The 13,756-nt window shown below is 44.5% G+C and overlaps 1 protein-coding gene across 1 annotated transcript in view; it reads right to left on the bottom strand.

Moving 5' to 3' along the window:
* Window positions 1-13,756, bottom strand: part of TTYH3 (tweety family member 3) — a gene marked incomplete at its 5' end in the record, with an annotated part of 92,659 nt that overhangs the window by 21,775 nt on the left and 57,128 nt on the right. The window contains 5 exons of the mRNA XM_019542153.1: window positions 5,059-5,134; window positions 5,536-5,608; window positions 8,435-8,530; window positions 9,036-9,256; window positions 10,061-10,172. Of these exons, the coding sequence (XP_019397698.1) occupies window positions 5,059-5,134; window positions 5,536-5,608; window positions 8,435-8,530; window positions 9,036-9,256; window positions 10,061-10,172 (578 nt within the window). The remainder of the gene's footprint in view (window positions 1-5,058; window positions 5,135-5,535; window positions 5,609-8,434; window positions 8,531-9,035; window positions 9,257-10,060; window positions 10,173-13,756) is intronic.

Genomic DNA, 13,756 nt, shown 5'->3' with positions numbered 1-13,756 from the left:
CCAGCCTGTACTTCCTTAGCTTGTCTGCAAAAATGTTGTTGGAGACTGCATCAAAAGCCTCGCTAAAAATCAAGGTACACCACATCCACAGAGACAGTCATCTCATCATAAAAGGCAATCAGGTTGGCCAGGCATGACTTGCCCCTGGTGAATCCATGTTTTTGTTTTTTTAGGAACAGTCGGCAAAACCACCACCTTTTTCTCCTCCAAGTGCTTACAAATGTATTCCTTGACAATCTGGTCTATGATTTTTCCAGGGACTGAGGTGAGGCTGACTGGATCTGTAGTTCCCTGGATCCTTCTTTTTCTCTTTCTTACATGGGGCGCTATATTTGCCCATTTCCAATCATCCAGGACCTCTGCTGATCACCATGAGTTTTTAAAGATGATGGCCCACGGCTCTGCAATCACATCTCGACCCTAACCTGCAGAAAATCATTTCAGCGAAGGAGAGAGGAGTTCAGCCTGCCTGGCTCATTCAATCCTTGGCTTCTGAACTGAAAAAGTCAATAAGAAGCCAATTTGGATGGTTTGTGCGACATGAACACCTGGCCGCTTCTAATTGGCTGAGGCTGGATCACTTCACAGGCTGCCGATCAACCGGGCAGTAACAACTTCCAGGCAGTGCCCAAGTTGGCTGGATTTGAGATGAAAGGCTTCACTACTCACCCCCTGGGCCATGTGGTCCCTCAGATAAGCCGCTTTCTGTCCCTCTTACTGGAAGGCTGCATCTTGAAACCCGTCTTCCTGTTGCCTAAGCAGATTGTGCCTTTCCATGTAATGTTATCGAATAAATCATTTGGTAATAACACAATATCAGTGAAAACAAGCAGGACTCGAAGATGGCCTCCTGCTTTGAAAATAAACATCTTGGCAGAACAGCAGCATTTTACAAGCAGCGGGAGATGATTATTCTGTCAGTGTTCAACTTCATTGGCTTTATCTGTGTTAATGAATACTGGGCAAGTAGTGTGTGTACATCAGCCTTTCCCAAAATCATTTACAAGTCACTCTCCTCCTCCATGAACTTTGCATGAAAGCATTCTGGATCTTGATTTTTCTTCCCACAACATAGGCATAGTACAAAAACAGAAGGTCTCCTCCTCCCTAGCTAAGAAGTCATGATGATAATCATACATTTAATCAGATTACTCCCCAAAGCTAATAGCTCTGCTTGGGTCTGAAAACAGTGATTAAAATAACAGAAAGCCAATGAAAAAGGGATTTCTACTCTGCTACCCAACTTCCTTTCCCGTTCTCCTAGAAACCACCCATAAGCTACACACAACACTGTTGCACCAGGGGCATGAACCCAGGTCATGCAGACACGATTTCATTGTGAGACCAGCACAACTAGAAGCACTATGCTGCAACACTGAAAGCCCTTGACTGGCAGGAAAGCTGGGTGTCCTTGTATTACCGAGATACTAATTTAGGTGTAGCACTACGCTCAGAAAGAAGCCTCTTCTAGCCATCAGCCAAAGAGATGGGATGTTTCTAAGGCAACACCAGGATTCAAACTTGTAAGGCTGATAAAAACGCACTGGGACCCAAAAACTTCTTTCAGCTCTGAATGGAGAAAGTAAATAGGCAGAGAAAGTAGAGAAAGAATACGATGAACTAAAGTTACCTTTCTTTTGGGGGAAGGAAGGTGCAGATTTTCCTACCATCATTAGCAGCAGTACATAGTAAGCCACCTGGATAAGTAGACAAGGCACTCTGGGCAGGGGTCGTCTTTGCCCTTACATTTAGTATAAAAAAAATTTGATAAAATTCTTCCCCATCTTGTGGATGTGAAATTTTTTTCCCCATTAAAGCAACATTTGACTATACCCGTCCCTCGTTCTGAATGTGGCACACGAGGCATTTCAACCATCTGAAAAATTATATTAGAGCAGGACTACCCAACTAGCAGCCACAGGCCACACATGGCCCACAAGGAATTAAAACATCCAGCCTAGGGTGTGCTACTTAGTAACCACTCTGCCCATTGCTCGTGGGGCAATGCCAGCTGGGGTCTCCACAGGGCCTCCCAGAAATTGCACAGCTCTGTTCTTAAAAACATTATGCATTTTCAAGGCATTTGATGAAAGACTGACTTCATCTACCTAAGGGGGCTGATGTCCTTGGAGGCATTATTGAAGTTGTGCTTTTATGTGGCACTCCAGGAATTGTTCCATACAACACGCATCTAACATGCACTTATTATTCTACCCCTGCCACAACTGTTAAAAAAATTCTTTAACTGGGAAAAAATAATACCCACAGAACTGAAAAGCAGAGACATGTTTGCATTCCTTTTGCTGAACATTCATGGTAATAACAGTTGTGCTTATTTAAAAATGTCTTGTTGGCTGCAGTGTTTATATTTTTCTAAGAAAATTACTACAGGGGGGAAAAAGAAAAAAAAAAAAAAAAAAAAAGGAGACACACTAAATGACTAGACTCCAGCTTTGAGCTGATGGTCCCCTGCCTCCCTCCACCACCTACTGTTACTACTTTTAAAATGGACCCTGCAAAGACAGTACTGGCTCCCTCATATCATAAATCTACTTCCAGCTCAGGAGCTTGATGCATTAGACAGTAAGGCGAAGAGCTGCTAACCCAGTTTTCCCCCAAGAAATGGGATATAATATTATAATGGTAACCTCATAGAAGACTACTAACTTGCAGCAGTTAAATCAGCTCTCACGTCCACCTCTCATGGGCATAAGCAGATCTCCTACTGACCTAGAAGAGAATGGCCCACACTTTAACCTCAGCCTCATACCCAAGCCTGCAGTTCCTCCTGTGCAGAGCTAGATAGGGCATCACAGCTAAGACGGTGGCTACCATTGTGCCAGTAGGCACAGCCTTGTATCCAAGGTGCTCTCTCATCCCAGCAGATGAGCAAGAGAACACGAAACTTTATGCACGAGTTGGAGTGGCCATTAATCTTCCAAGCAATGCTTAGAAAAAACAAGCCCCAAATCAAGCAATGTATTGCATGTGCCTTGGGAAAAGACAGCTCCTCTGGTTTTCCAGGGTTACCTTTCATCACTGCCAACACACTATTGATCTGGCTCAAGGTACTGAGCTGTAATTACATGCAGCTGACATCAGTGGTCAGTCAGGAAGAAATATCCCCCTGCTCCCCTCCCCATTCACTTATTGCCTTTTTCAGTAAAAACAAAAGAGCAGCTGCTGGTGTCTCAAGTCAAATTCTAGTCATCTCCAAGGGAGGGGAAATTCTCATCTTGCCCAGGCCTAAATCACCATCACATCTCTTTACAATAAAAGGCATCTATATGCAAAGCTGCTCGACTCCCTCCCCTCCTTTCCAGGAAGCCGATACACAAGGCTTTCCAACAATAAGCCTGCAGGTAGGAATGTTAACCCGTAAATACTGCTCATTGCTCCATTCTTCATACTTTCACGCAAACATTTTTGCTTCGGGTCTCTGCATGTCCTGCTACACCATTGTTTCCGATTCCCTATCAGCTTCAAAGCAAGCAGCCAAGACTGGACAATAGCAATCTAAAGCACCAAGAGACAAAGTTGGCATTTAGATCCTTAAAAGAGTTGTTAATAGCCCAGGAAATAAGCAGCAGAGCAACCCTAGTTCCAAACAGCTTTCCTTGCAATGCACACCATAAGGCTCTCCCAAAGTTGTGCTTGCTCATAACATAGAAGATAAGATGTTACAGGTGAAAAAAAAAATGACTTCATTTTATGCTGCTTTACCAACAATGTCAGTTGGAGCTTAAAATAACCTACTTCTTCAGATTCCAATGAAAGCCACCTGCCAACTGAACAGTCGGCAGCAGAGGTTCTTAACAGCGTTCCTCTACTGGGTACTGAGCCTTCACTGAGTGGCAGGTATACAATGAGGACATTCCCCTATTCAGTCCCAGGCAGGAGATGCCACTCATTTCACCTTATTCTTAAATCTAAGCTGAGGACTAAGAGTCCCAGAATAGTTAGTCAGGACATGATTTGGACAAGAGGCTTATGGACTGCCTCATAAGGAGCAAGCTCAGATGTTCTGCTATTAAACATAATACAGAAAAGAGTTCAGACTTCCCAGGGCAACAGGAGTTTAAAGAAAAAAAACCACACACCTGCACAGATTTATGCAATGACCTGAAGTCAGGAAAACCTATTTCAGTACCTAATAGTGTAATGTCAAGAAGGACTGACTGCAGAATTGGGGGAATGCCTGAGAAGGGCAAAACCGATTTTAATCTTTGCTTTCTATTCTACTTAGCCATGCCTTTGTATTTTAAAAGCAGATGAGAATTAGGTAGGAGAAGCTGTATAAGAATATTTGTTACCCCATAGAGTTCTGGATGCAATCTGGTTTTAACACCACTTTTGCCAGAACAAAGATTTAAGTAACCAAATGATTAAAATATTGGAAAGGCAGCCATTTCCATGTTTGATGCAGCCTTATTTCTCTAGAAAATCCTTTTAGATAAATGGAATAACCCCACTGCAGAATAAAACAGACTGTTTGGAATTATTCTGATATAAGTAGCAGTCCTAAGGTGATGAACAAAAGGGATAAAGATTAAATGCATCATTTTGAGGCATGGGGAAATTAATATGGACTGTTTCAGTCCATTTAGTTGCTAAATTGGGGGGGGGGGAGAATGCCATTTCCATTCACAACCAGAAGAACAAGAATCGACTTTTAAAAAAAAATAAATCTTGAAGTCCAGAAAGTAAGTCAGCTAAGAGCAGTTTGAAGAAACCCTGACTTCATGAATAACTCTCCATTCCTGGATTTCTACTGCCTCCACCCCCCCATAAGCTATTGCCATACAGAGGTAAAAGAAAACCAATTCCCAGAAAGAAGAGCTGAAACTATGTTTCTGTCCATTAGAAAATCCTTTGGGGGAAAACGTTCTGTAGTATTTTGGCTCTTCTGACCTTTGAACACTTCTGCTTTTCCCATTTTATTGCTATTTCTAGTTTCCAAACTCTGCTTCGGGTTTCAGATCGAACTCCTCCACCTTTCAGCCCAGCCACTCCTACAGCTCAGCATGTCTTCAAGCCAGTCCCAACAACAGCACTTACCAGTACTAAGCACTGCATGATCTTCCACCACTTTGGAGACATAGACATCTGGATTCACACAGAAGTCACTGGAGCCCTAGAGAGGAACAGCAAAGTTGAAGGGAATCAATTAAAACACACTGGAGCTACAGGGAAGATGCTACTGGGCTGCATGAGAGAATCCTGGGTTCTAGGCTCCCAAGGTTTTGGGGGGGGGGGGTCGGTCCATAATGCAGACTGCAGAAGTCTAGCATACGAGCCACCCCCTGGGAACAGTTCCTATAGGTCTATCACCAAGCCTTGGAACAGAGCAGAGTAGGGAGACTGCTAGGAAACTCCACCATGTAAAGAGACCATCTTATCCACTCCACATGTCCTTTGTCACGACAGCTACTTAAAACGCCTTATAAAAAAGGCACAGCATAGCATGTACTTATTCCCATATCTGGTACATCTGCAGAAAAGGGTGCATGAAATCTGGATCAGAGCACCACTTACCACAGCAACAGCCAGCTCCAAGCCCAAGGATCCCCAGCTAACAATCAGGGCAAACACTCCTAGAAAGCAGACCCTGCAAAAGAAAGAAGAGACAGATGGCAGATGTACTGGCACTAGTTCAAGTACCTAGATACTTTAACAAGGATTTTTATTATTTGGGGATCAAAAGCTATAACCAAAAAGGAGAAATTGCCAGTTAAGCAAATGAGAACTGGTTGGTAATGTGGAAAGAGTTTAGCTTCTTACATGCAAACATTCTGCAAGAGACAGAGGCTGCAGACAAGCAGACCCAACTCATACAAGCAATACCGAGGCAGCCCAGGTCAGCAGGGACTAGAGATGTTACTCCCCAATTCTATATATAAATGAAGACATATTTAACTGAGCTTAGAGAGGTTTAGATCCCGTTCCTAGAGAAGAGGTCAGACTTACTACAGAAGCAAAGAAACAAGGCCCTTCATGCTATACCTGTTCTTTCTTTAGGAAGACAACTCCCCAGGTTTGTAGCCATTCTGGCATCCAATGACAAAAGGGATGTGATAGGGTTTGTTTGTTTGTTTGTTTTTTAAGAGATTGTTGTTTTTTTTTGGTTGTTTGTTTTTTTTTTAAAAAGGAGACAGAGTTGAAAGCCAGGAAGCCTGATGGACCCTCTCCAAAAGCCTTCATTTCAATCATGACAGGTAATGAAAAGGATACCTGCTCATGAAAGTGAAAGTGGCAGAAGGAAGTCAACTTCTGGGAAGGACCTTGATATTTATACAAGCCAAATGCTGCTAAAAAGACACCCAGACCTATATTTTCATACCACAAGCAGTTCTACCAGATAGCCAACTACTCAGCTGACCTATCCAAGCACTCTGCTCACCTGAGCTATGTATACAGACCGACTGGCAGTATCACACTTTTCCAGAGCTCAGGAGAGAGAAAAAATAAGGAGCACATATAGTGTACTGCAAAACATATTCATTAGAAAACACCCATTTCTAAAAAGCAGCAGAAGCAGAATGGTGAAAGACCAAATTGCAGATTTTTCAGGATCACGATATACAAGTCTCCTCATCAACCCAGGTTTTGAAACATCACACCAGGAGAAAAATCACCCGATACAGCTAGCAGGTTCTGCCCACTAAGCCAATTCCCTTTATAGCTGGCATAAAACCTCAGGGAAGTCAAGGAGAGAAGAGGAAAGGTTGGCAATCATAAAACCAGTCACCTCACACTGCAAAATCTAGGTCTCTGGGATGACTTAGAGTGACAGAGTGCAACAGCTTGCAGTGACAAAAGGAGTTTTCACAAGTGAGACACTTAACATTCAAAAATTAAGCCTAAAACAACAGATTCATCTGGTAAGCATAGCATGGAAAGAATATCGTTTCTAATGTACAGAACATATATGTAGGAAGAAGTTCTTTACTGAATCACATTAACAGCTAGAAGCTCCAACAGAGTCTACTACACGTTGTAATCTGGTATAGAGAGTCACATAAAAAACGTCCCTATTAAATCGGGCACCAATAATTCCTTTATTTTGAAAAGCTCCAATTCTGAATCTTTACATTCTATTACCTGAAGTATGCATTTCACATAAGAAAGCCTCAGCACAAGACCTCTACAGCTCCCTTGCTATTCAAGTCTCTGGACATTTTGCCTTGCTTTCCCAAGCGAATGTGACAATTACCAGGTTTGCAGATTAGCAATGTTATACTGTACTGTAACATAAGGACAGCGCAGCTCGGTGCCTTTTGGCTGAGCATGGCAAGCCACTCAGTATGGAGCAGTTGTTGTTTCTCTTTAAATGAAGATGACTGGGTCAGTAGCTGATGGTTTAGCGAAGAGATCTGAAACCGGCATTTCACCATCTAGCTTGGCTGCGAAAAACTGGGGTTCTTTATCCGATGCATTTCCTTTGGGGAATGCCTTAATTGGAAACTCTGGCTAATAAAGGGCAAAGTTCTAATTTAAACTGCGGGTTCACCATCTGTGCATGCATTTGGACTTTTGTCCTTGTAACCTGCCAGGTATGAAGTCATCTGGCAGATAAATAGAGGCTCCATATACATTGCAATTATCACCATGCTGGGGTGTTGTGTTATAAACATGATAGCCTCTTGGTAAGGCCATTTAAATCAAATGTTCGTGATACAACAGGGTCCTAAGGCACAAGTGCAAAAATAAAAAAAACTGTGCCACGGAACAGCCAGGGGAATAGGGCTTTATTGCAATGGTGCCTCCAGCATAGTAACATGCAGGGTGCACATGAAAATAAAGTTGTTATGCCTTATTAGTTCTACCCCATGACTACATGGCTGCTCCTTCAGAGTTGTGAAAGCCATTGGTTGTGTTGCATTTTCCCAGGTGGTAGAGCCCAGGCCAAATAAGATACAGTATGTTTTGATGTCACGATTATCATTCACGTCTTGAGTGTTAGGCTCACTTAATGATGTAATTAAAAAAACAAAAACAAAAACAAAAAAACCCCAATCATCAAGAGCATTAGGCGAGTCCCGAATTCAACAACCATTTTAAATGTCAAGAAAGGTCTTCCTTCAAGGTGATTTTTTGCCATGCTTTCAAACCAAAAGGTAAGTGAACTACCCAGAGGCTCCCATTGCTACTTATGCGATATCAAGTTCACTGTTAGTGGAGTGAGTTTCATCTTCTTGACATGACAGCTGACTGCAAAATCAACATACCAACCGTGTCTTACTGATGAAATATCTTCTTGCAAATGGATCCCAGAGGCCACATGGAGACTCTCCCAATTAAGTGGCAAGCACATGAACAGTTTACTACTGCTCAAAAGCCCACAAGGGCATCTAACAGAAGTCCTTAGGATTAAATCAGCAGGTGTTAATGTTCCGCTGCTCTTCCATAAAGTACTGTCTAGTTCAGGACTTACCCCATAAGAATGGCTCTGGAGTTCCTAATTAGCCCAAAGAGCACCAGCAAACAGATCAGGACATGGAACAGAAGTAGGCCCAGGTATCCTAGCCACCTGCAGCAAATAGAAACAAAAGGTGGTTAGAAAAAGGAGAACTGGCATCTGAGGAAACATAAGAGGAGAAAAAAAAAAAAAGCCTTGGCCCTCCAGCTCCGAAGCTTAACAAGTAGGATTCACTACTAATGAAAAGCTCTAGTGACTAATCCCCAAGGAGCTCTTTACAGGTGGCTGAAGTCCAAGCAAATGAGGGTATGCAAGAATGACCCAAGCATTCACCTGTTCAAAAACAGTCCCCAGTCCTGCTTTAAATTTAAAAACCCTTTCTTTACAACTGGACACTATAGATTTCCTTATCCCACCCCATTAGAGTACCAGGTCACACCATGCTGAGGTATGCTGCACCTGGTCTGGGTACGCTGCCTCCAGAACTGGAAGCAGCATTACCAGAGTGCACTGCTGCATACAGACTGCACTCGCATTAAGGCAGCTACAGAACTACTAGTTCAGAACAAACAGACGCTCACAAGCAAAGAAGTGGGCAGCAAGCCATGCTACTCACCTGTACCAGTCATACAGATCAACCTGAGTGGCCAGGTCCTCTAATGACAATTCTTCATTTTTCCAGAATGGGATCTCAGTGGTTTGCCTGACCAGGTCATCCAAGAGGCCCTGGAGTTTCTGGACAACATGCAGGTAATCTGTTTGTTTTGCGAACATCTCCTCTAGGACCAGGAGATTGGGTTCCACAGTTTGATTCAGGGCCACTGCTGTGTCCAGCACCTAGTGATCCAAGAGACAGAGAAGGGGGCACAATAAATGTTTACAGCACTCTCCCAGGCTAGGAAGGAGAACATACAAACAGCTAGTGAAGATTAGGCTTCTCTGCCAAAACACAACAGGCAATTTCCAGATTATAAAACAAGCCTCTTCCAGAAGTTGGGACAATTCATGAAGTTTTCACTTCCAATGCAGCTGGCACTTAAGATGGATTTAAACAAATGCAAGGCACACTTAACAATGGCACAGGGCCAGAATAGCACTACCAGGGCTGGACAACTTGGCTGCTTTTAAACAAGATTTATTTGCCTAACTTTTGGAAGGGGGCTGTAAAGCACAGGGCTCCTAGCCACACATCTGGAGACCTTGCTCCAAACTGACCAACCTACCCAAGGGTTCAGCAGAGCAACAAGTGAGATCCACAAGGAGCTGCATGTGTGAAGTGTGACACAGCAACAGCTATTCCTATTAAAACTATGCTGTTCCCTCAAAGGAGCTTGTTCTCCTACCGCCTTCTCTGGGGGTGGTGTAGTGCTAACGAAGAGCTGTTTTTAACCACACACGATCGTGAAAGAATACTTCTACATTTAACAAAATTTCCTTCGCTTTGATATTTTTGGAAGTGATGAAGATGGGGGCAGGGTGAGGAGAGAACACCATCTTTTCATTAATGGAGAAAGTTTGGCGCACACTTCTGATGATTAGCAAAGGACGGACAGATGGACACAGGCAGTTCAAGGAAATCCCCGAGTCTGTTCTTTCACTCACACCCCTCAATTGTGTGCTACAGCCCCTCCCTGGGCTTACCCGGTCCTGGACACCGGCCACAGTGCGGTTAGCATGTCTTAGTGAGTACGTAAGCCGGTGGATGCCATCGCTGGTTTCTCCATTTCCATAGAAGCCAACCGCAATGCCAGCACTGAAGAACAAAAAGAGAGACTAGTTACCAGATAACACAGCCATCATTGCAGGTTCCTGCTGGCCACTGCCAGCTCTCCCTTGGACCAGGGCTTCACTTCCCCTGGTTCCAGGGAGGTGAAGGAAGAGAGTCAGGCTCTCGCCAATCAGCACAGGAAAACACACAGAACAGATTTGGCTGTCTTGAGAAACAGCCTCCAGTTCAGTCTTCTCTGCTGTAGACGTAATCCTCAGTTCTTTGCTGAGGGCCTACGGACTGAGATGTATGCACTCCCTGTACAAATCTTCATGTTGATTGATGCTTCAGCAATGAGGTCTAGTTAAAGAACAAGCAGGCGAACCTCAGCTTAGTCATGGATTGTAGGAGGAGAAACAGCCAAGTTCCCTTCCTGAAAGCTACCCCAGCGTGTCATAAATCAGGTGCCACGCACACACACACACACACACACACGGGACAAGCATTGTACAGAGCTCTAAATCCTTATAATTAAAAACAGGGGTCTTCAGGACCTCGTACCACAAGCACATATCCACTATCGCTTTTGTCTAAACCCATTTCACTTGTCCCCTTCCCTATTCTGAATAACCAAACTGCCCAGTATCTCTGACCAGTCTTCCAGGAGCAACCTTTTCGCTGTTAGGTTTATGGCTTTGAGATGGCAGTGCCTTGTGCCCAAACAAGAACAGAATTAAGTAGAACTTATATTTATACTCTTTAAAACAACTTTTGGCTGCCAATATCTGATCCTAGCCCTCGTCAAAGACTTGCTCTCCAGTCATGTCACCAAACCTGGGGTGAGCTTCACAATCTACGAAACCTGGGGAGCAGGGCATGGGTCAGAGAAACAGCAGAGGTGATCTTGCCCCAAGTTGATACCATCTCTTCTCTGCCATCAGGGAAGCATGTCACCAGCACTTGGTGTTCCCTCTTCCACTGGGCTTCTCCAATCCTCTCCAAACCCATCCACCAGTCGGGAAGGAAAAATAGTATGGAGCTAATCTAAGAGAAAACACACGTCACTGAGATTAGGGCAGGACTTGTGGCTTTGTCTTTCTGAGAAGGGAAAATGAAATTCAAGCTTTTCTTTTGGCAGATGGTGCTTAAAATTTAAACAAGACATCAAAATCTTCACACCAACCTCCTGCCGGTCACGAGGCTCCAGCCAGTGGTCCCACAAAGGAAGTCTGACAAGAGGCACAGGAAGGAAGTGATCCAAACAAAGCCTCCAGGACAAGTCAGCATAGCGCCTTTGTTTCAGAGGAGCGCTCAAAGGACGGTAAACATACCCTCCCCTCCTTTCCCACCTCTGCTAGGAAACGATGGATCCTCTTGAGGTTAGAATGGTCTTTGTCTAGAGTATGAACCATTTTACAAGGATCTTTCTTAGCAGCTCTGCTATTTCAGGTATGCCCCCTGAGTCTCTCCACTTCCATAGGAACCAGCAAGACAATGCAGCTAATGTTAGCTGCATCATGACTTGATCTTGCTAATACCACCAGAGACCACATGCTGGAAACAAAGCAGCTGCCCAAGGCTGTGGCATACCTATTGCTTTTCCCAGCAATCAAGGGCTCCATAAATTATTGGGGGCTTGGCTCATAAAATCCTTAGTTAAAGGCTTCTCCACAGGGGGAGCAACTAACCTACATCTTGGCTGCTTCAAAGAAGGTAGGAGGCATGTCATTCTAAATGGCACTTACAGCTAGATGCAGCTCCTGCACCCTTCCCTCACAAACACTGTTCCACAAAAGCATTTTCATAATGCAAATGGAGTTGGTAATTACACAAGGAAAAGATTCCTCCCTTGATAGTAGCTACTGTCACGGCTAAAAAATACAAGCCCAGGCAGCGCCTCAGTCATAAGTGGCTACAGATCTGACGCTTGTGCTCTGGATACAAGAAAAATCTCAGAACCATGTCACTGCAAGACCCCTCAATACCCAGCCCCCATCTAGCACAGCAGTCCAAGGACATAGCTGGGAAAAGCCTAGTCAGGCTGCATCCACCCTTGGAGTAGGGGAAAGCTTGTAGTTTGTTTGGTCATCTGCACAGAGCAAACGCCAGACCCCTCTTCACAGCAAGACAGCAGATGGGATCCCTGCAATATGCCGAGCGACCGTTCTTTGGTGATCTGTGGCAGCATTAGCTATGCTGGCACACGGATGACATGGGTGCCAGAATAGGCTGTCTGGGCTCTTAGTATTCTCAGCACAGCTGCAGTAGGTTAGTCGGCAGGGTGGGGAAATGGTGCTCTGGCTGGAACACAAGCCGCTCGCTTCAGATGTTAGCCCCGTTTTAAAAGTACCATGCTGCTCTTATACAGGCTCCTCACTGCCAGCAGCCAACTGTTCAACTCTCACACACCCAGCGTGTTCAAGAAAAAGCACCCTGCAAAGGATTTTGGAGCCACTGCTGCAGCCTCCGTTTCCCACAGGGCACTGGTATCCACTCCAGTAGCCCCCTCCCTCCCTACGACAGCCATTACTCTGAGAAGGAACTACTGAAAAGCCTTCAGTGTCAGGATTTAGGATACAGCCATTCAAATTAAGACTGAATCAGCCAGGTTATGTGCACCAAAGCCACTGCGGGCTAAGTATGGAACTAATTACATCACTGTTAGCGAGCAATGGCCAAGTACTTATTCACATTCTTTGCTAATAGGAACCGCTGAAATAGATATCTTTCCAGAGAAGCGAGTTTCACAGCAACTTGGCGGTTTCTTTTCCTGCCACGATAGCAGGAAGAAAGCTCAGCGTTCCCAAGAATAAGCCTTCAGAGCTGCACAGGGATGAACTCTCTCAGATCAGGGGGATGCAGCTGGAGGGTACAGAGGGGAACTAGGAAATCTTAATAAAAGCAGAGGGAGCTGTCGATACTTCACCTCCTGCTTTTATTTGCCTCTCAGTCCATTAGCTGCTTCAAGCCTCCAGTTTATACACAGATTTGGTTGAGACTGGTTAAGGAGCAGCTCGTTTCATCTTAAAATTATCCCTCGATCAACTTCCGTCAATTTAGCTCATACCAAAGTTATAACATTAAAGGATCAAAGCAGCCCTTTGCACTGATTTCATTAAGAGCTGGAGAAGGGGAGGGGGAAAATCTATGTCCCTTGACTTGCATGACTGCAACTCTGCATTTAAAGAGACAGTTCTCCAAGTGCTTAGGAGACCATTAGAGGAATCCAATGGTTTTGTAAGATTAGAATAGCATTAGATGTTGGGAGTCAGCAGACCCTAGAAAACAGGCACTCAAGCTGGGTAGTTTCATAGTTGGTAGGGTTGGAGGGGACCTGAGCAGATTATCATGTCCAACCCCCTGCCATGGCAGGAAAAAGTACTGGGTTCAAATGACCCTGGCAAGGTGTTCATCCAGCCTCCTCTTAGAGACCCCCAGGGTAGGAGCCAGCACCACTTCTCTTGGAAGTTGGTTCCAGATCCTAGCCGCCCTGACTGTGAGGTTGCGCCTCCTGATATCTAGCTTAAATCTACCCTCTGCCAGCTTGTGACCGTTATTTCTGGTCACTCCTAGAGGTGCTCGGGGGAACAGTGACTCCCCCTCTGGTCCCCTCTGACTAGTCTGTAACA

Source organism: Crocodylus porosus, unplaced genomic scaffold, assembly GCF_001723895.1.
Source record: "Crocodylus porosus isolate Cpor-Errol unplaced genomic scaffold, CroPor_comp1, whole genome shotgun sequence".
In the NCBI taxonomy this organism is placed as follows: domain Eukaryota; kingdom Metazoa; phylum Chordata; order Crocodylia; family Crocodylidae; genus Crocodylus; species Crocodylus porosus.
Note: the sequence above shows the minus strand (reverse complement) of the source record. Positions and strands in the feature narration are given on the sequence as shown.